This window comes from Sycon ciliatum, chromosome 11, assembly GCF_964019385.1.
Source record: "Sycon ciliatum chromosome 11, ocSycCili1.1, whole genome shotgun sequence".
NCBI lineage: Eukaryota > Metazoa > Porifera > Calcarea > Leucosolenida > Sycettidae > Sycon > Sycon ciliatum.
In genome coordinates this window covers 26,561,858-26,584,826 of record NC_088653.1, presented here as the reverse complement: position 1 = coordinate 26,584,826, position 22,969 = coordinate 26,561,858, and the positions used below count along the sequence as shown (strand labels likewise).

General features: G+C 50.0%; 1 protein-coding gene across 1 annotated transcript; it reads left to right on the top strand.

Annotated features, from left to right (window-relative positions):
* The first annotated feature begins 18,002 nt into the window (after positions 1–18,002).
* On the top strand, positions 18,003–22,061 carry LOC135827251 (uncharacterized). The gene has a single exon (XM_065339779.1). It carries the CDS (start codon positions 18,003–18,005, stop codon positions 22,059–22,061), a length of 4,059 nt encoding a protein of 1,352 aa, XP_065195851.1.
* Positions 22,062–22,969: the final 908 nt, after the last annotated feature.

Sequence of the window (22,969 nt, the reverse complement as noted above, 5' to 3'; positions counted from 1 at the left end):
GTACGAGTACGATGGTGATGGCAACATCGGTATCTCGTGTTCTTATCAGAACGGTCTCATACCCACTGACAGCTGCATGCCTTGCATGAAGGAGCAGTCTGGTGTCAGCCTCTTCCTGGGTTAACAGCAACTCCTCCACAGCAGTAGACACCATGCTTGCACCAGCCGACTTTTACAATAATTATTATGCACTCTTGGCCCGCAGTGACAACCAGTTCCTTGCCTGGGGGCACCTTGTTCAGGTTGTCCGGGAGCTGCCACTTCACCACCAAAGAATGCCACAAGATCCTCTTTGTTGCTACCAACTGATAGGTACTTAGAGAGAACTGCTTTGGCATGCTCTGTTTCCCTCTACATTTTCCTCTTCGCCATACATACATGTACATGTATATCCATTAGATCACCATTGGTCACAGATTGCTCTATTCATTTCTAACTCTTTTCTAAAAGGCTTTATAGATGTCACATGTACACTGGTCACCAATATATTTGTACAATTGTCGGTGTATGCATGCATATTTAATTACGTATGTACAGTAATGTATAGTTGCAGTAGATCTGATTTTATAATTCACCTTTGAGGCCCTGAAGTTTATTTGTTTTCAGTCAAACTTGGCCAACCAGTCATGCGTATTGGATATGTTTACATCCAGCAGGAATGTTGTCAAAATATTGCATAGTTCTCCTGTAAATTTGAATTAACGGATTTGTTGCCATGGCAACCATCATCAATTCTTTCCACCTTCATTGTATGACCTTCCCGATGGAAATTTTGATTGAATGGCATACCATCTTGCAGCATTTTGAAGATACTTGACACTCAAATCGCAAAAACTTGGTGCCCTCTCTATCGGAACGAAATCTATTAGACGTGACTTTTTCCTAACTTGGCCCCCGGACTACAACTCGTGCCACTCCGGTCATCAGCCGCACACTTGGCGAGTGTAGACAGCACGATCCAATATTCTTCTCCGTTACTATCTCAGTCGGTTTCTCCCGGCTGTAACCTGCTCTATCCAACACATCATGTATTAGCAGGTGGTGTTTCCTCTGGCATTTGGTGCATCTCGCGCCTGACCGACATTCTCTGGCCATATGGCCATACATAAGGCAGTTCCAGCAGAGCCTCTCTCGCTGCAGAAAACCCTTTCTCCCTTCCTGTGGCTGCGACTTTAGCTGCTTCTCTGCATCTGCGACCGATATCGCCATGCACTGTGCCGATGCCGTGGGCCTTGGCACGGATCGTTCTACTGGCTTCCTGGCAGTATCACCCTGTCGTCCGTGTGCGACCTGGTAAGACGCGCCGTGCTCCTGTACCTGGCGCAGAGACATCCCGTAGCACTGCCGTTCGACCAGGTACGTCTTCATCTCAGGTCCGCATTGCTCCAAGATTACCTGCTTTGCCATTGCTTGCAGCACCGGGGCCATTTTGCCTATATCGGCGCTATACTTGGTGTCCACCTCGCCATCTTCTGTCATAGCGAGTGTGGCCCACACCTCTACCTCTCGGCAAACACGGACAACGTATTGATGAAACGACTCATCTGACCGCTGCTTGCCTGTCAACAATGTCTTCCACGCTTTATCCGGAGTCTTTCCGAGCGAGGCAAGCAACTCTCGCTTTGCTTCCTCGTAATTGTTGCATCCAATACATATCCTCTCCGCTTTGCTACCCGCTAGCGCGATGCGCAGTCGCAGCAGCCATTCGCTTTCTTCGAACTCGTTCTTGGAACAGATGTCCTCAAACAGGTCAAGATAACGCTCCAATGGCTGCGTTCCATCATATGAGGGGATTTTCATCAACGGTTGACGCCCCCCGCTGTGACAGGAAGCTTCCTCTGTACCTCCCATCGCGGCTTTACCATCACCCTCATACGCATTGGAGATGCGCTCGTTAATCTCCTTTAGTGTTTTGTCAAACTCAGTGCGGAGCGCCTCCTCTCGCCGTCTGGCACTGCGCTCCTCACGCTCCTCGTACTGTTGGAGCCTCTGCTCCACATGTTCCATCAACAACTCGCCTTCTAATCCTAACCGAACTCCATTGGCGATAAAGCTGGCTTCCAAATTGTGTAGTTGCTCTGCCATGCTCGCTCCTATCCTGGCGTGGTCGCCAAATGGTATGAACCCTCTGAGATTCTCTAAATTGTCAGGATCGTACGATCACACGGCAACTCTTTTCCTTTACACAGTATATTTCACTTCATCGAAGAATTAACAATGAACACTAATAACACCAGCTATTTATAGCATGCAAAAACAGCGTACATGCAAAACTACTACTACTACTACTACTACTACTACTACTACTACTACTACTACTACTACTACTACTACTACTACTACTACTACTACTACTACTACTACTACTACTACTACTACTACTACTACTACTACTACTACTACTACTACTACTACTACTACTACTACTACTACTACTACTACTACTACTACTACTACTACTACTACTACTACTACTACTACTACTACTACTACTACTACTACTACTACTACTACTACTACTACTACTACTACTACTACTACTACTACTACTACTACTACTACTACTACTACTACTACTACTACTACTACTACTACTACTACTACTACTACTACTACTACTACTACTACTACTACTACTACTACTACTACTACTACTACTACTACTACTACTACTACTACTACTACTACTACTACTACTACTACTACTACTACTACTACTACTACTACTACTACTACTACTACTACTACTACTACTACTACTACTACTACTACTACTACTACTACTACTACTACTACTACTACTACTACTACTACTACTACTACTACTACTACTACTACTACTACTACTACTACTACTACTACTACTACTACTACTACTACTACTACTACTACTACTACTACTACTACTACTACTACTACTACTACTACTACTACTACTACTACTACTACTACTACTACTACTACTACTACTACTACTACTACTACTACTACTACTACTACTACTACTACTACTACTACTACTACTACTACTACTACTACTACTACTACTACTACTACTACTACTACTACTACTACTACTACTACTACTACTACTACTACTACTACTACTACTACTACTACTACTACTACTACTACTACTACTACTACTACTACTACTACTACTACTACTACTACTACTACTACTACTACTACTACTACTACTACTACTACTACTACTACTACTACTACTACTACTACTACTACTACTACTACTACTACTACTACTACTACTACTACTACTACTACTACTACTACTACTACTACTACTACTACTACTACTACTACTACTACTACTACTACTGGTACACTGGGCGGTTGGGCTTTTTGCTCCTCCGTTATTCTCTAATTTTCTACTCCACTGTTCAATTCAATCGGTTTGAAGCCTTTTCAATTACTTTCTTTGTGACATGTGGAGTCGGCTCGAGTAGTTTGCTTCCTTCTGAGCTCGTCCGGCCCGCCAGTCCTTCATTCAGCTGGTTTCTTGCGCTGAGAATCGGCCATTATAGCCGTTGGTCCGTGCTGGGCACGTTTGAGCGTGCGGGCCTTGGGCCCTGTTTGAGCTGGCTTGCTGTGCTGTGCACACGTTGTGGTTTGGCCCTGTACTGCCTGCAATGGCGCTCTGGATGCATACTTGGTATGGGACGAGTCGAGTTGACACTCCTCATTGCATGTAGACGCACTGTTTACACCTAAGGCTAGGGCTAAGTGTGTCCGTGCTGTGTCTATAGTATAGGATGTCGCGGTCACGCGCTGTGAGCGGTCGACCGTGCTGCGCTTGCAGCAGAGCGTCTGGGACTTGCAAGTCATGTTCGTGTGCGTCGGATGGACGCTGCTGCAGCAACTGTTACCCTGGCAGAGACAATAAATGTACGAATTTTGGCAACGTGAATCTGCAGACCGCAGTTGTTGGAATGGGTGTGGACGAATCGTTGTGTAGCGCTCCACCTTTTCGACCTCCTGGCTGGGTGCCCCATGGTTCCCGGGATGTGTTGGGCTCTGTTCCTCCGCCATGTGGCTCACACTCTCGCACAATAGCAACTCGGAGCTCTGCCTCGGCGGTGACGGCTGGGTCTGCGCCAAGTTCCGGACATCAGTCTTCCCGTGATGGCGCATTAGGAGATCCTCAGGTGTCTGTTCCTGCCTCTGCATCTGCGCTGCCTCGCCGCGGCATGGTTGGGCATGTACCAAGTTCCGGGCCTCAGTCTTCCCGCGATCGAACAACAGGAGATACTCATGCGTCTGCTCCTGCGCCTGCGCCGGTGTCTTCGGAGTGTTTGCGTGTGGATCTGCCGCCCCCACGATGTTCGGGAGGGAGTCGCCCTGTGCAGTCTGGGGATGGTGGCGACCATGTCGTTGCTGGGGTTGCTCATGCTCCCCTAGTTGCTCCTCTATGGTCACGGCATGCGGAGTTGGCTATTTGGATGCGGACTGCATATGGACAGGTTGTGTGCTGGCAGCGGAACCTTTTTATGACCCCCTCGGGTTCCACTGGCAAGCGTTTCGTTAACATTATCGCGGACTTCATAAACACTTTTGCATCTGGTGGTCCAGCTGCCTGTGTCGCTTGGGAGTGTGTGGCGGTTGCTAGTCACCTCTTGCTGCAGCGACCTGAGCCGCACAGCAGAAGCAAGGAGAATACAGAGCATCTGCAGCGGCGCATGGACATGTGGGCTGCTGGTGACTTGCAGCCACTGTTGGAGGAGTCCCGTTGCGTCCAGGCTCACTTGCGTCCCCGCTCGGGGTCTGCTGGCGGTGGTGGAGACAGTGGGATGTCGGACACGGATTTTGCCAAGCTTGTGCACGGTGGTCGGCTGGGTCAGGCTCTGTCTGGTTTGTCAGAGGGGCGGTGTGGCAAACCTCTCCGGGCTGATGATATTGCGGTGCAATCCTCGGGTGAGACGGTCCGTGACGTGCTTCAGAAGAAGCACCCTGCTCCTGTGGATCCAGCCGAGGGAATATTGTTGGACTGTGAACCGGATCTGCCCAACCAGATTATGTTTGAAACGATTTCAGCAGAAAAAATCAAAAAGACAGCTGGCCGCATGAAGAGTTCTGGGTCGGGAGGTCCATCGGGACTGGACGTCGCTGCCTGGCAGAGAATGCTCACGGTGTTCAAGGGGGCATCGGCGAACCTTGCATCGGCGTTGGCTGCAGCAGCGAAGCGACTCTGCAGGGAGGTTGTCGATCCTCAGATTCTGTCAGCGTTCGTGGCAGCTCGCCTTGTTCCCTTGGAGAAGTCTGCTGGTGATGCTGCTGGCGCTACTTCCAGTATAGGTGTGAGACCGATAGCTGTTGGTGAAGTACACCGCCGTATTATCGCTAAAGCTATATTGGATTGCGTCTCCACTGATGTTGTTGCGGCTGTAGCCCCATTTCAGGTTTGTGTGGGCATGCCATCTGCGTGTGAGGCTGCGGTCCTTGCTGTGCAGAGCCAGTATTTGGATCCGGAAACAGAGGCTATTTTGTTCATAGATGCGTCTAATGCATTTAATGCTGTTAACAGACAGGCAGCGCTTCATAACGTTCCTCGAGTGTGTCCTGCCGTATCCACAATCTTCCAAAACACATATGGCGCTCCAATATCGTTGTTTCTGCCGGGTGGTGACAGGATCTTGTCTCGAGAGGGTACTTGCCAGGGCGATCCTTTGGCCATGGCACTGTTTGCGCTGGCTATTAGCCCTATGATCAGACGCCTGTCAAGTGACCACCCATCTATTGGCCAGTGCTGGTATGCGGATGACGGCGAGGCTGGTGGAAGGATGATGGACGTGCACAAGTTTTGGTTGGCTTTGTCTGACATTGGACCGGAGTATGGTTATTTCCCCAATGCCTCAAAGACGACACTCCTTGTCAAGCCGGATTTGGAGCGGGCGGCCGTTGACATGTTCGATGCCACCGGTATTGCAATACGAACTGGTGGAGTGAGGTACCTGGGAGGTGCTGTTGGCCAGTCGACGTTCATTGCCGATAATCTCGATAGCCACATTGCGAGTTGGGTGCGGGAGATGAGCCTCTTGGCTGACATCTCGCTTACACAGCCCCACGCCGCATATTCCGCATTTGTCCGTGGTATGAAGAGCAAGTGGAATTATCACATCCGAAGTCATCCAGGGTTGGCTTCTTCGTACAGACCACTGGATGATGTCATAAATAATAAATATATCCCTACGTTAACTGGCCGGACTGAGGTTTCTGATTCGGAGCGGAAGCTGATGGCATTACCAGTGCGATATGGTGGCCTCGCTATTCCTGTGGTGTCGGAGGACGCAGAGGTGCAGCGCCGGATAAGTGAAGTTGTCACCGGGCCCGTCGTGCGAATGCTGCGGTCGGGGTCCAATGAGTTGACGCCGGCTCGGATTGTTTCCGACACCAGCGTTCTCCGGAGACATCAAAACAATCAACGTGCTGCTATGCATAGGACCCAGCTGTCAGAGCTGGCCCCTGCCCTAAGTGGCCCTCAGCGTGTTCTGCTGGAAACCTCCAGAGATGCCGGTGTGGGAAGTTGGCTTACGGCGGAGCCGCTTGCCTCCTGTGGATTCGTTTTGAACAAGTCCGCCTTTCGTGATGCAGTGGCAATTCGTTACGGCTGGCCACTTGATGAATTACCATCATCCTGCGTATGTGGAGCGGCCATGACGATTGATCACGCTGCGGTATGTCCAACAGGGGGCTACCCAAGTCTACGCCATAATGAGATTCGGGACCTGTTGGCGGAGGTGTTTTCGGCTGTCATTTCAGATGTAAGGATAGAGCCTACGTTGCTGCCTTTGACTGGTGAGTCATTGGATTGTGCCACCGCCAATCGTTCTCCTGAGGCTCGTTTGGACATTTGTGCAAGGGGCTTCTGGTCTCGACAGCAAGATGCATTTTTTGATGTGAGGGTCACCCACCCCTCGGCGTCCTTGCTGTCGAGATCGGATGTACTTGCCCAGTTGTCTCGTAACGAAGCACAGAAGAAACGGGCCTATCTACAACGTGTGATTGATGTTGAGCGAGGCACCTTCACACCTTTGGTTTTCGCGACCAATGGTATGTGCGCTTCCGAATGTTCCCGTGCTCTAAAGAACATTGTTCAGCTCATTGTCGAGAAGCAGCCGGAGCTTAGTTATGCAATGGTAATGTCGCATTTGCGCTGCAGGATTTCTTTTATTTTGCTCCGCTGGCTGATTACTTGCTTTCGTGGGTGCAGAGCTTCATACTGCCGAAAGCGTGTAGCAATTTCATTCCTGGACCAATGCCGTTTGCTCCAGTTGTGAGTGGGAATATAATTATAAGGCCCTCCATGTGCTGTGCGCGGAGGCCTTCGGTGAATTTCAATATCTTCCTTTTTGGCCGGCTTTCCAAGTTGCGCTATTGTGAATAATGACCTGCTTTGATAGTAGTGACTGCTAATAATTGCCTGGATTTGACTCGAGTTCGGATTTTTCTTCCATCATCTTTCCGATCACATTATCATGGATTTTCAATAAAGTTCTTTGACTACTACTACTACTACTACTACTACTACTACTACTACTACTACTACTACTACTACTACTACTACTACTACTACTACTACTACTACTACTACTACTACTACTACTACTACTACTACTACTACTACTACTACTACTACTACTACTACTACTACTACTACTACTACTACTACTAAAAAAAAATAATAATAAAAAATTTGAAGGCAAAGGTCGAGATGCAAGTTTTGGAGCTCTGAGACTGCTGACTGAACCCGGTAGTGGTATCGCGACATAAGCTGACAAAGGGTCTTCAGCGTGCATGCTGTAAGTGGATCCTGTCCAGCTGTATACGTAGGAGTATACATTTCGCGAAGACCGACCGGTTTCCGAAGTGCAGCCGTCAAATCCAAAGCTAGTGTTCGGTATGTTCAGTCATGAAGTGTTGTACTTGTAATAAGCACGGCTCGTGCAAGAGATGCATCTGCTCCACGGAGGGTCGAGAATGCTCGAACTGCCAGCCTGGCAGCTTTGGCAGGTGCAGTAATCAGATCGCACTTCGAGTCGCTGCCTCACAGCCAGAGTTGACGAATACCAGCAAGCCAACAACGTCCCACCAGCTCCCAATCCCATCGTCGAGCATTGTACAGATCGATGTTCAAGCCGAAAATACAACCGGGGAACAACCATCCGCCCCTCAGTCAGTCCAACCGTCACTTGAGCATACCGTACTGCCGCCAAGTGCTACAAGTGCGGACTCGCTACAAACTGCCACTGGTTCCTCTAGCTCTAGCTCTTTGCGACCAGCACGTGAACCCCCGTCCAGCAGAAGTTGTACCAGCGGCACAGGCACGCGCAAGCCAGATTTGAATGCGGGTGATGTAGACGCCAGTGTTGATGCACTGTTGGAGGCGTGCAGGGGGGGCAAGCAGCCATGATACGCCATCAGTTACCGAGTCAGCTGGTATTACTACGGCCACAGGAGCAAAGGATCATCATAATACTAGTGGCCCCGCTGACCCGCGCGCACCGCACAGCCCAGTGTCCAGCTCCCAACAGCTGGCATGGGATATGCTAGATGTCGAAGTCGACACACCCACAAATACATGTAGTCTACCACCGTTTACAGCAGCGGAAGGGTCGTTGACCCTTGGGAGACTGGACGCCACAGACACCCGTCAAGTGGTAGCGGCTGCCTATGAGGAGACCGTCCACTTCGCAGCAAACCTGTACGATGTGCCACTCGGCACAATTGGATCGAAATTTGTAAACCTATTAACATCGCTGTACAAGAGTGTTGGTGAACGCGGTGCCGCGGAAGGAATTTCAAGTCCCAGCGAAAGTCTGGGCAAACCTTATTGTTCTAACCTAGGTGATACTGCAAGTTGTCTTCTCTTAGATTGATCATGTATGCTCCACCAATGGTGGCTTTGTGCTGTCCAGAACTTATTTATTTTACTTATTGTCTGCGCATCATGGCACATAATGAAAATAGCCAATACAAGGAAGTGATGGTGAAACCAACCACGGACTGAGAATTCAGTTCTCCATTGTGTCCACTTACGCGTGTACTTTAGCTCCATGGTGTCCGTGAGTAACGCGTGCAACAACGCATTTTACATGGGTGTTGCACAACTTGTTACACACATCCTCGTGAAATATTCGCAGGAAATAGAGGAAGAGATCGAATAACAGAGCTTGTCTGGGTTTTCTAGACACTGTCTTTAATTTTTTGGACAACTCAGCTTTGTGATCAGAGATTTACATGTAGCTCAATCTCCATGGTAATTTTTTATGGCCGACCTCATTTGCTATAACTGCTGTAGTGGCTGGTGTGGTGACTGACGTAGACCAGAGAACACATGCTATCTACCCTCTTAGCAATATAGGATCAGAAAACATCTACAAATTATTGCTTTTGCACTTACGTGTTGTGGCGAATACTTGAACGCTACTGAGAGTCATTTCTCCTTTTTCGGGAAAGTCGAATTTGAAGGAATATTGTGAGCCACTTTTCAGGTTGAAGATACGGAAAACGCTTCTCCTTGCTTTTGTGTTTATGACAGTCCTTTGTTTGTGGCTGCTGCCAGTTCCGCCCGTCAATCGTTGGTAGGTCACGGAAATTCTTTTCAGTCCAACATTGTACCTGTTGAGTAAAGAACCTGCTAACTACAAAGACAAACAGGACCAAACACACACACACATACACACCATACAGACAGACAGACAGACACACACACACACAGACACACACACACACACACAGACACACACATAAGTACATCGTGTAGATACCTGAGCAGGCTGTCGCACACTCCCGTCCTCAGTACAAGGGTCTTGCTTAGGACAACAAACCAGTTTGAGTGTGATCGATGAAAAACCATAAAAACTGTACTTGGATTTAAACTGCCCAAGACGGGAGCACAGGTTCCACTGCAGTCACTTCATTAATGTGCCGAAGTGGAGGTAGCAATTTTTGAATTTTGAATTTGAATTGAACGTAACTTTGGTTTCCCTTGGACAATGGCTATCATTTTATGATGTTTTATTTTTCACTCGTACAAAGTACACAAGCCCCCTTTATGGGCAAACAAAACACAATTCACCAAAAAAAGAAAAAAATTGTTTGTGTTAACAGTAAAAATATAACGAAGTAGTGGTTGCGACTTCGGCGATGACTTGTAAGAAAGGGTTTGCTCCCCACACCGGAGCTCGCGCTATTCCGCCGACTGACTCACGCTGCTATCTGGTGTTCACGAGGTGTTTCTCGCGCTGGAAACGGAGCGTCTCTGTAAGTTTGTATCCCTGGTGATGTTTGTGCCTGGAGAGCACTATATAAGTGGTGCTCTTCAGGTGCTTTCTTGCAGGTTTGCCGAGTCGAAGGTTCGATGGACTTCTCGTGTGCTCTGGATGGCAGTCGTGAGTCAGTCAAGTGTCAAGTAAAGTCGGCGGAATAGCGCGAGCACCGGTGTGGGGAGCAAACCCTTGCTTACAAGTAAAAATATATTATATATTATTTTTTTACCTTTACCCTTTGAGGACTACCCACAACCACCTGGATTCCTACCATTTTCAGGCGAAAAATAGGTATTCTCAAAAATTGATCTAGGTTCATAAAATTTGGTTCCAAAGAGACATAGACATCAGTAGGCAACAAAAACCAATGTTTCTACATCATATATGCAATAGATGTCAGAATGGTCAATTCAAAATAGGTGTATGTCGATATAGTATCCTAAAGTTTGATTCTAAAGAGACATTGACATCAACTGTCATCCTCAGAAAAGTAAAAGGATCACACTGTTCATCCTCACTATCGCTGCTCATAAAGATAATGTCGAGGGCCTCAGACAAGCAGACACCTGACAGGTTACGTGCCATCGGCACTCTCAACAAAGTAACAAGTTAGTTTCGAATTCCAAATTATTTCTCGATCGGCGCATTCTCTGAGTACATTGTATACTCAAATGCGGCCGGTTCTCCACGGGATAGATGCGGATCGACTGCGACATGCCTCACCTTGCTGAAGAATCAGATCGTACTCGTCTGAGCAACGTATGAGCGACTTCAAGCAATTAAAAAATATCGATATCGCAATTTTCTCAAAAACGGATATACTCTCGTCTTTAGGAATCCAGCTATACCTTAAAAAACGGATATATTCGTCCTTAATAATAATCTTTATTTCAGGTTGACCTTTGTCCTAGAAGAGTTAAACAGTGTACCCAAGCCTCTTGTACGGGCAAAATAATACATAAGCGCAACCTCAACATGCAGGAATTGGCGCTAAAAATGGAGGGAAATGAACACAAGCCCAACCTCAACATGCAGGAATTGGCGCTAAAATGAAGGGAAGTGAACACAAGCGCAACCTCAACAGCTAAACGCATGGTGCATGGCTAGCTAGCATTCAAGTGCAGTCTCCACAGCCACCAGTGACCCTGGTGAGGAAACATCGTGAGACACTCTGAGGAAACGCAAACCACGAAGACACATTGCACTTGATCTAAGCAGAGCGAAATTAAGGCGGCAGCGAACCCAGGCAATTACAACGCAGTACTGCTCCTGGGTTTTATCTGACGTCAGGGAAGCTATCCTCTTGTATAGGGCTGCGCATTGATGACCCATTCCACCAATAGTTGTGAAAACAGCCAGGACGAAAGACGCGTGCTCAATATTAAGGACTCTTCTCTCATACTGGCAGCACTTTTCCTTCTCCTGCCGGGTCTAGGCGGAGGCAAGTGGGGCGGTACGACTTGAAGACGCAAAGGGGCTAAAACCCGTACATCAATGAAGGTGTTTTCAAATCGAACACCCCAAATGCCACTCGCAGCTACATCCAGGCGGGCTTGGTCAGCCGTGATAGCGGATCGATGGCGGAACTGTTCACCAGGAACCGGCTGCAGATGGGGCACAACAAAGACGTTGTGCGCTACATGCCTCAAGAGGGACGTCCCGCACGTCATTATGCCGAATGGATGTGAAGCCCCCAGCCAGGCATGACAGAGCATTGCATACGGAGAAGGGGAAGACACGGGCACAGCTAGACGGCAAGAGCGGAGGCAGCCAGTTGTAGCGTAGGTGGACGCCATCACGAAACTCACCCTTCGACAGGACTAGGCCGTGACGTCGGATGGGCCTGCAGGTTAGCCAGCTTCAGGCTCCTAGCTTACCAGCGAGAGCTGGAACCCGTTGGAAGTCAGGGTCCAGCGAGGCCGAGAGAGTGACGGAAGCTGCCGGGGCCGAATTGGCATCGCTGGCCTTCACTTCTCTCTTCTTGGCACGCACCTCGATTACCCACGTCCCTGTCCTGTGCGAGAATTCGACTAGACAGTGGGCCGGTGATTTCACGAGATGATCTGTATTGCGCGCCAAGAGAGGATGGGTGGGGGAGTCCTAGACCACCATGCCGGCAGGGCGAAGCAAGAACCTCGGGCTCAGTGGTACAGACGTTGCGACGGATGAGGACGGGAATCAAGGTGTCCGAGATGGCAGTGTCGAGAGGCCTGAGGAAGGTCGATATGCCTGGCATAGTGCGACGAAGGAAAGGCCACTTGCTGCGTAGACCGTGTACAAAGGCTGAGTAAGCTGCTTATGGCTGTGAGTGAGCAAATTCACTAAGCTGCAGAACCTGAGCCACCCACTCATTCACCTTTGTGATGATGTACTGCCCAACGAATGTAGCAGAACCTATGGCTGCACCAAGATCGTTCACTTTCGTGGTGATGTACTGCCCAAAGAATGTAGCAGAACCTATGGCTGCACCAAGATACCGACGGATGCCGGTACTAATCAGTATTGGCTACACTAGTGCCTGTAAACATCCAGACTGCCTCCGCGTGGAACTCGGGCTTCACCAGCAGCACCGGTTTATAATAAAGAAAAAAAGGCATTGATCAATCCGTTTATGGGAGATAGATACGTAATTATTATTATTATTATTTTTGCATTCGGCCACATCAACATATGCAGCCTGCGCAACAAAGTTTTCGTCATTAAGAAACTCATTGCTGATAACGCCCTAAACATACTCCACCCCCCCCCCCCCCTCTCTCTCTCTCTCTTTCTTTCTCCTCATCCATTCTACCTCACCTTCTCTTGTCTTTATCGCACTAAATCACCCCCCTCTTTTAGGCTATGGTGCGCAAGCTCACGTTAACGCCGAGACCATAGGTCGGTGTTGTGGGCTTGCCTCACCAGCACAGGCTTGCTTTGCAGCCCCTACTCTCCCTGCTGTTTTGTCATTGTATACTCTGTTGTCTTCTCCCCTTCTGACGAGTAGGTTGTGTACTTAGTAAAAAAAAAAAAAAAAAAAAAATACTCGCAGTCACTGAGACCTGGCTGGATTCCAGTGTATCGGATGAGGAATTAGCAATTATAGGTTTTACATTATTTCGATGTGATCGACCTTGCAAGGTCCGATGTTCTTGTACAAGTGGCCAACCGTGTCAGAAAAGAGGAGGAGTTGCCTTTTACAGCCGCTCTGACTTAAACTTCTGCAAAGCAAGTATCCTGGTCCATGGAATGGAGATGATTTGGCTGCGCTCTACAGCAAAGATAACTGGGAGAGCATTTCTTCTTGGCTGTTTGTATCGTCCTCCTTCAGCCGATGCTAAATTTTGGAGCTGTGTTCAGGAGCTTGTCCACCACATCCAGGGCGAGGATATTATCTTGCTAGGCGACCTGAACATTGATTCATACCAGACCAATAGGCCAATGTATCAAAGCTTACACTCGTCGCTACTTCTTCCCCTTAACCTCCTGAACAAAGTTTGTTCTGTGACACGGACCACCCCCTCATCTGCTTCGTCAATTGACTATATCCTCACAAATCTGGCTGCAGTCAGAGACGGAGTAGTGTCTCCCAGCGAGTTCTCCGATCATGACCTGGTATATGCAGCATTGGATGTAAAGTCCAATACACAACTGCCTGCTTACGATGTTACCTTGAAGACCCGCGACTATAGGAACATCAACTTCCCAGAGTTAATAGGTCTGCTTGAGCATGCAAACTTGTCTTCGTTCTCGTCTACAAACGTCGATGAAATGCTCGACGAATGGTTGGGTAAATTCAACACTGCTCTAGATGTGGTAGCGCCGTACAAACAGCCTGGTAGATGCACAAGACCGCGCAAGAAGAACTGCCCGTTCATGACCCCAGAGCTCTTGGCACTCATCCGCCAGAGGAAATCAGCTTTTCGTCGATATCGCGCCAGTGGCTGCATTGACACTACATTACAGCGATGTTTTACCTCTCTGAGAACTCGGTGCAACAATCTCTACTGTCGACTTAGAAATTCCAATTTCCAGAACGTGTGCCTAAAATATAAACAGAGCCCAAAGCTGTTGTGGTCCACTCTCAACCACATAACTAATCGATGTCGTTCCCACATCCCTCCTGCGGTTGCAGCTGACGAGTTGAACACCTTCTTCCATAAGATAGTGACTGATCCAAACCCCAGGTACGACATCCCAGATGGACCCCCGCCTCAATCTGCATTTGGTATGTTTAAGCAAGTCACTGTAACAGACGTCAGGGCAAGACTTGCCTCCCTCGACAGCAGCAAAGCACCAGGACCCGATTGTCTTCTTCCCAGTATCCTGAAGGCCACATCCAATGTTATTGCACCTTCTATATCAGCCATCTTCAATCCTTCTCTTCAATCTTCGACTTTCCCTCATCTTTTCAAAATCGCTAATATCACCCCCATTCTTAAATCCCGGCAGGGTGATCACACTTCTCCGTCCAACTATCGCCCAGTGTCGCTTACGAGCATTCTCAGCAAAATGCTCGAACGTCTTGCCCTTGACCAACTGGTGCGGGACTTCGACCTGTATACTTGTCTACACGATCATCAATTTGGCTTCCGGCCCCAGCGATCAACAGTGCAGGTCATGACCTTGGCAGTAAATGACTGGACGTTGGTTAGAGATGTGGGTCATACAACCGTTGTAGCATTTATTGACTTAAGCAAGGCCTTTGATCGAGTTGTGCACCAGGAACTTATCTTTACTTTGCACAGCTTAGGCATTCATAGTTCTGCCCTGAAATGGTTCGCTTCCTACCTGAACGGCCGGCACCAGCGTGTATGTATAGCCTCTGGAACATCATCTCTTCTCCCTGTAACCCGAGGGGTTCCGCAGGGAACAATCTTAGGTCCCACCCTTTTTAACCTATATGTGCGACTCTTACCTGACCTGGCTGCAGGGAGCGGTGCAAAGCTCCTCATGTTTGCCGATGACAAGACTTTGTACGCTTCCTCACGAGATCCAATAGTATGCGCCGATGTCGTGTCCTCGGCTCTCGCTAAGATACACAATGAACTAAGATCACTGGGCATGAGCGTTAATGTTGACAAAACCGTGGTCATGAGGATCTTGCCGAAGAATGCTCCTGACGTACAAAGACCCGTTCTTGTTGAGCTGGGCGGCACTACCTTAAGGGAAGTGAGTGTAATTCGCTGCCTTGGTATCCTTATCGATAACAAGCTCTCATTTGCTCCACACGTAGATCACCTCACCAGCAAGGTGTCACGCAAGATAGGCGCGTTGCGACGCACCTTGCGCCAAATGGCAGCATTTGCCCTGTTCGATTTAGTGTGTTCGAATTTGTGCATCATGTTTCTGCCTTGTATTAGTGCAGTAGTGCATTTGTAGTTTACTTATTTGTTGCTATTTTGTGCACTGTCTCAGTGGCTGGTTCTTTGTATCATAAGCATGAGTGCGCGTCTGCCGCTAGGCTAGTTGTCTGTTTCATGAATGCACTTGCGGTCGTTGTTGGCTGATCACTACACCATTGTCTCACATGTATCATCGTTCTAGCTGCGTGCTCCCGTACCTGTGCGTACGGTGTTCTTTTGGTTCTATATTCGTGATTTGCATTTTTTGTTTTGGTTCAGATGTGTTTACGATGTTTTCAGATGAGTTTGGAAACGGTTGTGTTGAACTCTAAGCTGGTGTTTTTGAGCTAGTGCTTGTTGTCCGAAGATGGAATATTGAATACAGTCTGATTGGAGAAGTCATTGATTTGTTCAGTAACATATGGTCCTTCGAGCCGGATTGACATGGCTGCGCCAAGAAGAAGTTCGCGATCCAACCAAGGTGTCTTGCCTGTACGGTTTCAGGACGAGGGAAATGAACCCGCAAGTCGTCTGAGCCCAGGAAGCCTGTCGGACGTGGACTCCGTGTCTGAAAGCAGTGTGTCAACCAGAGCCAGTGTTGTTGGCAGTAGTATCAGCTCGTCTGCGTCGTCGTTGCGACGAGCAAGTGTTGTACAGGCAGAGCTGAGAATGGCTCGCATGGAGCGAGCCTTCTTGGAGCAAAAAATGGAGCAAGAGAGAAGGATATTTCGTCTGGAAATGGAGGCTGCGCAGGTCTCTCTCTCATCGACATCGCGGTCGAGCTCACCAGTCGATGAAAGTTCGGGATTGACATTCAAAACATGTGTCACCGGGCTTCCCAAGCAACCTCAAGCTCCGCTGGATAGTGCAGCTATGGCAGCTGTTGAACTACAGGGGAGTGATGTGCTAGTAGAGCAGCACGTAGAGGAAGAAGTGCTTGTCGTTGAAGAACATGCAGCCAACGGAGCTGATGAAGTGAAAAGCGACGAGAAAAAAGTAGTTGTTGAAAGCCGTGTGCAGTCACTGCAGTGTGCTCAAGATCCGAGTTCCGCTGTGTTGCACAAGGGGGACAGGGAACATGTTCGTGATCCAGCTGAGACCAGTGCAAGTCGGAGTGCAGACAAGAGCACGGAGCTGACCACAGGAGTGACAGGTTCAAGTGTCCGTGACAGCAGGCATGCACCCAACACTGTGCAAGCTGCATTCAAGTCTAGGTCCAAGCCTGCCAGCTCACACAAACCTGTACGGGAGGCTGCCGCTGCACGTGGTGCATACTTTGAGACTCCTACTGCTAGGGCTGCTGATCCCAGACTGCAGGCGCCTTCTGCCAACCAGTGTGCCAGTGCTAGGAGAGTGCAAGACTGGGTTGACAGAGTGCAGGTACCAGTACCAGCAGGAATAAATCAACATCAGGTCAAGCCTCTGGAGTTGCCCAGATTTGATGGCATGCAGAGGAGCTACGTAAGATGGCGCCAGAGATTTATGAGACTGGTGGATGATGACTACTCCGTGTCCGAGGATTATAAGATGGCTCGCTTACGAGAGGCGCTAGATGGTGGCAAGGCCGAGGAACTGATATGCGAGGTGCTGGATGGGCCTGGTGCATATAGAGCGGCCTTGGAGGAGTTGGAAGCTTGGTACGGAAGCAGTGAGCGCGAGCTAGAACGTCAGCAGACGGAACTCATGAGTCTGCCCAGAATTGTCATGGAGAAAGACACTGAGTCGCTGCAAAAGCTCGCTGTCAAGCTCCGCAATGTCATTTTGAACATGTCAACTGCTGGAATGCAGCCAGGCAGGGAGCTGTATATAGCGGTCACACAGAAGTTGCCACGTGGCATGCTGTCACGCTACATGGATTGCCATGACGACAACAGGAGCAATGCCCAGGAGTTGTCACAATGGCTGATGAGACGGGTGAATCAGTCGAGGCACGTTGATGCACGCCTCTCAACTGGCGGTGATCAGCAGCCAGCTCAAAGAGAGCAGCGCAAGCACAGGGTCTTGGTGTCGAACGCCAGTCAGGCAGCCGAGCCGACGGAGCCTGAACCATCAAGAGCTGCCTATGCTCAGCCCAGAACCGCAGCTTCTGACAGGAGGACGTGCCCGAAGTGTCGAGGCAGACATGCTCTTGCAGATTGCTCCAACTTCCTGACCCTTGGCGTCCAGAAGAGATGGGACCTGGCGAAGCTGGTGGGGCTATGTTTGCGATGCCTGCAGCCTGGTCATTTTTGCGAAGGAGTGCAAGAGCGCCGGATGCAAGAAGTGCCCAGGTGGCCATCACAGTCTGCTGCACTACGACAAGCAGAAGAAGGCCAGCCAACCTGATGAGAAGACGCAGAAAGACTCCTGCAGCAGTGCCTGTACAAACAGTGCCGACCACACCATAGCCTTCATGACCATTCAGACGACAGTCCACGGAAACAGTACGGCAGCACAAGCCACAGCACTGTTGGACTCGGGTTCGTCAGCCAGCTATGTCACTGGGGGTCTTGTTCGAAGTCTCGGCATCACGACAGAGAAGTGTCGCATGGAGACGACGGTGCTCGGAGGCAGCTCTATCGTCGGGGAAACGGAAAAGGCCAGCCTTGTTATCGCCAGCCTGGACGGTTCCTACGAAGGCAAGCTGGAGGCATGGGTGCTACCCACAATCACTGCAGCCGTGCCACCCGTCGAGTGGGAGCAGCAGAAGGCGAGCTGGAGCCACCTGCAGAGCTTGCCACCGATGGTGGATCCCAGCACTGCCGTCGACTTGTTGATCGGATTAGACGCGGCAGAGATGCATGCGTCTCTTGAGGAGCGTGCGTGCCCCACGGAGGGAGGCCCGACAGCCCGGAAGACGCGCCTCGGTTGGGTACTGTTTGGCCCAAATGCTGTCAACAAGTCTAGCAATGGCAGCACTACTCTACTCGGCGTCTCTCAAAGCTCCGGAGCTGAGGAGGAGCTGGATGAGCTAGTGAAGAAGTTCTGGAGTCTGGAGGCTGTGGGAATGCAGCCACATCCGCCTACACCCGCAATGACTCCAGACGAGAAGGCAGCGGACGACCTCACAGCGGCAACATTGAGCCATGACGGTGAGCGTTTCCAGATCGGCATACCGTGGCACGGCGGTGGACCTGGACCAGAGGTTCGGAGCAATTTCGAACTGGCAAATGGCCGGCTGACCAGCCTCATGCGGATGCTGGAGAGGAAGCCAGACGTCAAGCTACGGTATGCGGCAGTCTTGGAGGATTATCTTAGCAAAGGCTACATCAGACTTCTGGAAGACGTGCCGTCTGTCAGCGCCAACCAGAACTACCTTCCGCACTTCGCCGTTGTTAGAGAAGACAAGGCAACTACCAAAGTGAGAATCGTCTTCGACGGAGCGGCTAGAAACGGGACCCATCCCAGCATCAACGAGCTGATGTACGCTGGGCCGAAGTTGCAGAATAACATGGTCCATGTTCTGCTCCAGTTCTGCAAGGATGCCGTGGCTCTTGCGGCAGACATCTCGGAGATGTTCTTGCAGGTCAGGCTGAGACCTGAAGACAGGTGCTATCATCGATTTCTGTGGGAGAAGGACGGCAACCTCGTAGCGTTCGAGTTCCTGAGGCTCGTATTCGGCATCAAAGCCTCGCCATACCTGGCAGGACGCGCACTGCTTGAAACAGCGAATAGGTTTGCTGACACAACGTCCAAGGAAGCCGTGAGAAGTGTGGCAGACAACTTCTATGTCGACGACCTCTTGAAGTCCTGCAAGTCTGACGAAAAGGCGATTCAGTTGCGAGCTGATATGCAGGCGCTTCTGCTTCAAGGAGGATTCCACATTCGGAAGTGGAACAGCAGCTCGTCAGTCGTCATCCAAACTGTTCCTGAAGCCGACCGAGCTGCAAACACCGAACTTGCCATCACCGATCGTGAGGCAGGAGCGGAGCCAACCCAGAAGACTCTCGGCGTGTCATGGTCGTGCCAGACGGATTGCTTCACCTTCCACTATGCTGAACCCAAGGAGTTTGAGTTCACGCGTCGCGGTGTGTTGTCGCAGATGTGCCGGCTCTTCGATCCTCGTGGGCAGCTGGCTCCTTTTACGGTACGGGCTCGTGTACTGTTCCAAGAGGCCTGCATCCGGGACACAGGCTGGGATGAGCACATGGAAGATGAGTTGACAGCAAAGTGGCAGCGCTGGTTTGCCGAGCTCCCGGAGTTGGCCAAGATCACCATTCCACGCTGCTTCAAGGATCCGTCATCAGATGAGCCGTTGTCACTGCACATATTCACGGATGCGTCCGACTCGGCGTATGTGGCGGTGGTCTACACGCGCCAAGAGCTGTCAAATGGATTGGCAAGAGTGTCCCTGGCCATGGCAAAAGCTCGTCCGTCACCCATTAGGAAGAAGACGATTCCCATGTTAGAACTTCGGGGTGCTGTGCTTGGAGCTCGACTAGCTGGTGAGGTAGCTACGGCACTTGACGTTCCTGTGGAACGGCGGCATTATTGGACAGACTCTATGAACGTCCTTTATTGGATCAGATCATCAAGCAGGAAGTTCAAGATAGAGGTCGCGAACCGAGTTGCGCAGATCCAGGAGGAGTCGTCACCAAGCCAATGGCAGCATGTACCGGGCAAACTGAACCCTGCCGACCTTCCGTCTCGTGGAGCGTCCGCCAAGCAGCTGTCTGAAGAACAGGGGTGGTGGACAGGACCGGCATTCTTGAGGACGTCTGAAGTAGACTGGCCGAAGAGACAGATCATTGTTCCTGGCGAGCTACCAGGACAGCTGAAGCGCGCGACTTGTCTCACTGCTAACACCACAGCATCGCCGAGGCTCCATCCTGACAACTACTCCAACTGGACGCGTCTGAAGAGAGTCTCAGCCTGGGGTAGACGGTTTGTGCGTTGTGCTAGTAGAGGCAAGCACTGTGCGCAGGAGTCCTCAACATCGGCACAATCAGCAGCATGCGACGGTACGTTGGTCTCCCTCCATTATCGGCGAACCAAGGATTCACCGAAGGTGTCCGTTCAGCCGCTCACCGTGTCAGAGCTTCAGGAAGCGGAGCATTGTTGGATTCGCTATGCGCAGAGGGAAGCCTTCTCCGAGTCCTACGATGCCTTGCGTCATGGCAGAGAGATCAGCACTGGTGCCCTCGTGAAGCTGAAGCCGTACCTCGATGCACAGAGCGATATGATGAAGGTTGGTGGACGTCTGAGTACAGCCCATCACCTTCCAACGAGCGTTCAGAGTCCAGTCATTCTACCGTCAAAGCACCGCGTCACGCAGCTGATCGTCAGTGACGAAGATGACCGATGCGGCCATGTTGTGGGCCTCAATCACATTCTGTCTAACTTGTCTGTCAAGTATTGGATTGTCAAGGGCCAGTCAGCCGTGAAGCGTCATCGGAATGATTGTGTGCGGTGTAAGCGCACATGGGCCAAGGCTGCGCATCCAATCATGGGCCAGCTACCAGACTTCCGCACAAGCGGACCTCTTCAACCATTTGCAAAGGTTGGAGTGGATTACTGCGGCCCGTTCTACACAAAGCAAGGCCGTGGACGACCGCAGGTGAAACGCTGGGTTTGTGTGTTTACCTGCCTGCAAGTTAGAGCCTGTCATCTCGAGATGGCAACGTCATTGGACACCGATGGCTTCCTGATGGCATTCGACCGATTTGTGAAGCGCCGAGGTGTACCAATGGAAGTGGTTTCGGACAACGGGACGAATTTCGTGGCTGCGGAGAGGCTAATGAGGGAGGCGGTTGTTGCCCTGGACAACAGCAAGATTGAATCGAATCTGGCTGATCGCGGAGCGACTTGGCGCTTCAACCCGCCAGCATCTCCGCATTTCGGTGGTGTGTTCGAAGCGATTGTCAAGTCGGTGAAGAGAGCCCTGCAGAACGTGTTGCAACGTGCCGACATTACCGATGAGGAACTCATGACAGCGCTAGTTCACGCCGAAGCATTCCTCAACTCCCGACCCTTGTCCACGGTGTCATCAGATCCCACCGACTTACGGCCATTGACTCCTTTGAGCTTCCTTATCGGCCACATGGATGTGAGGACAGCTATGGAAGAGAATGCCGATCGTCAGGAGGTGGTCAACCCGCGGCGTCGCTGGCTTTACGTTCAACGGCTGGTATTGGAAGTGTGGCGAAGATGGTTGAAGGAGCTCGTGCCGCGGCTGAATGTACGCGCGAAGTGGCGTGGCGACAAGCGCACGGTGGAAGTTGGCGACGTGCTGCTCGTTGTGAAGAAAGATACGCCTAGAGGAAAGTGGCCTCTTGGCCGCGTGAGTGAAGTCTTCCCGGGTCCGGACGGCGTAGTGCGAGTCGTGGATGTCGTGATCCAGGGGAAGACTTACCGACGCGCGGTGCACAACCTCATACCACTGGAAGTTACAGATGATGAGCAAGCAGTTACACCGGCCAGTGTACCCGCCACCAGCTCTAAAGGTGTCGATGAAGTGTCTGCCGTAGTATGACATCACACTGAAAAGAGCGTGATAATGAGCATGACGAACTCTGATGTGAGTTTCCTTATGGCACTAGTGTTTAGGAATGCAGATTAGTTTGTTGTCTTTCATATGATAATTAGCTACTAGTCTCTAGCGTATATCTGTGTGAATTCTCTCTCAGTTGACTTCGTTCGAGAGGGAGGAAATGTTCGATTTAGTGTGTTCGAATTTGTGCATCATGTTTCTGCCTTGTATTAGTGCAGTAGTGCATTTGTAGTTTACTTATTTGTTGCTATTTTGTGCACTGTCTCAGTGGCTGGTTCTTTGTATCATAAGCATGAGTGCGCGTCTGCCGCTAGGCTAGTTGTCTGTTTCATGAATGCACTTGCGGTCGTTGTTGGCTGATCACTACACCATTGTCTCACATGTATCATCGTTCTAGCTGCGTGCTCCCGTACCTGTGCGTACGGTGTTCTTTTGGTTCTATATTCGTGATTTGCATTTTTTTGTTTGGTTCAGATGTGTTTACGATGTTTTCAGATGAGTTTGGAAACGGTTGTGTTGAACTCTAAGCTGGTGTTTTTGAGCTAGTGCTTGTTGTCCGAAGATGGAATATTGAATACAGTCTGATTGGAGAAGTCATTGATTTGTTCAGTAACATGCCCGTCGCCAGTACCTGCTTAGTGTGATTCATCCCGACTTTGAGTATTGTTTCCCTGTTTACGCATCTCAATGATCAGCACAGTCCAGGGAGAGATTGTTTACCTTGTTCCGTAGAGCTGTCCGAGTTACCTGCGGTGCTTCATATCATGCTGCTGTACCACCCCTTCTTGCTTCTCTTCAAATAAAACACCTTGAATATCGATACATTTATCAATTTCTTACGTTTATGTTTATTTGTCATATTGTTCAGCGTGCATCATGCTTACGCAGTC

Excerpts from the sequence above, each read along its gene's own strand:
- LOC135827251 (XM_065339779.1), top strand. The coding sequence starts at position 18,003 with ATGACCATTCAGACGACAGTCCACGGAAACAGTACGGCAGCACAAGCC.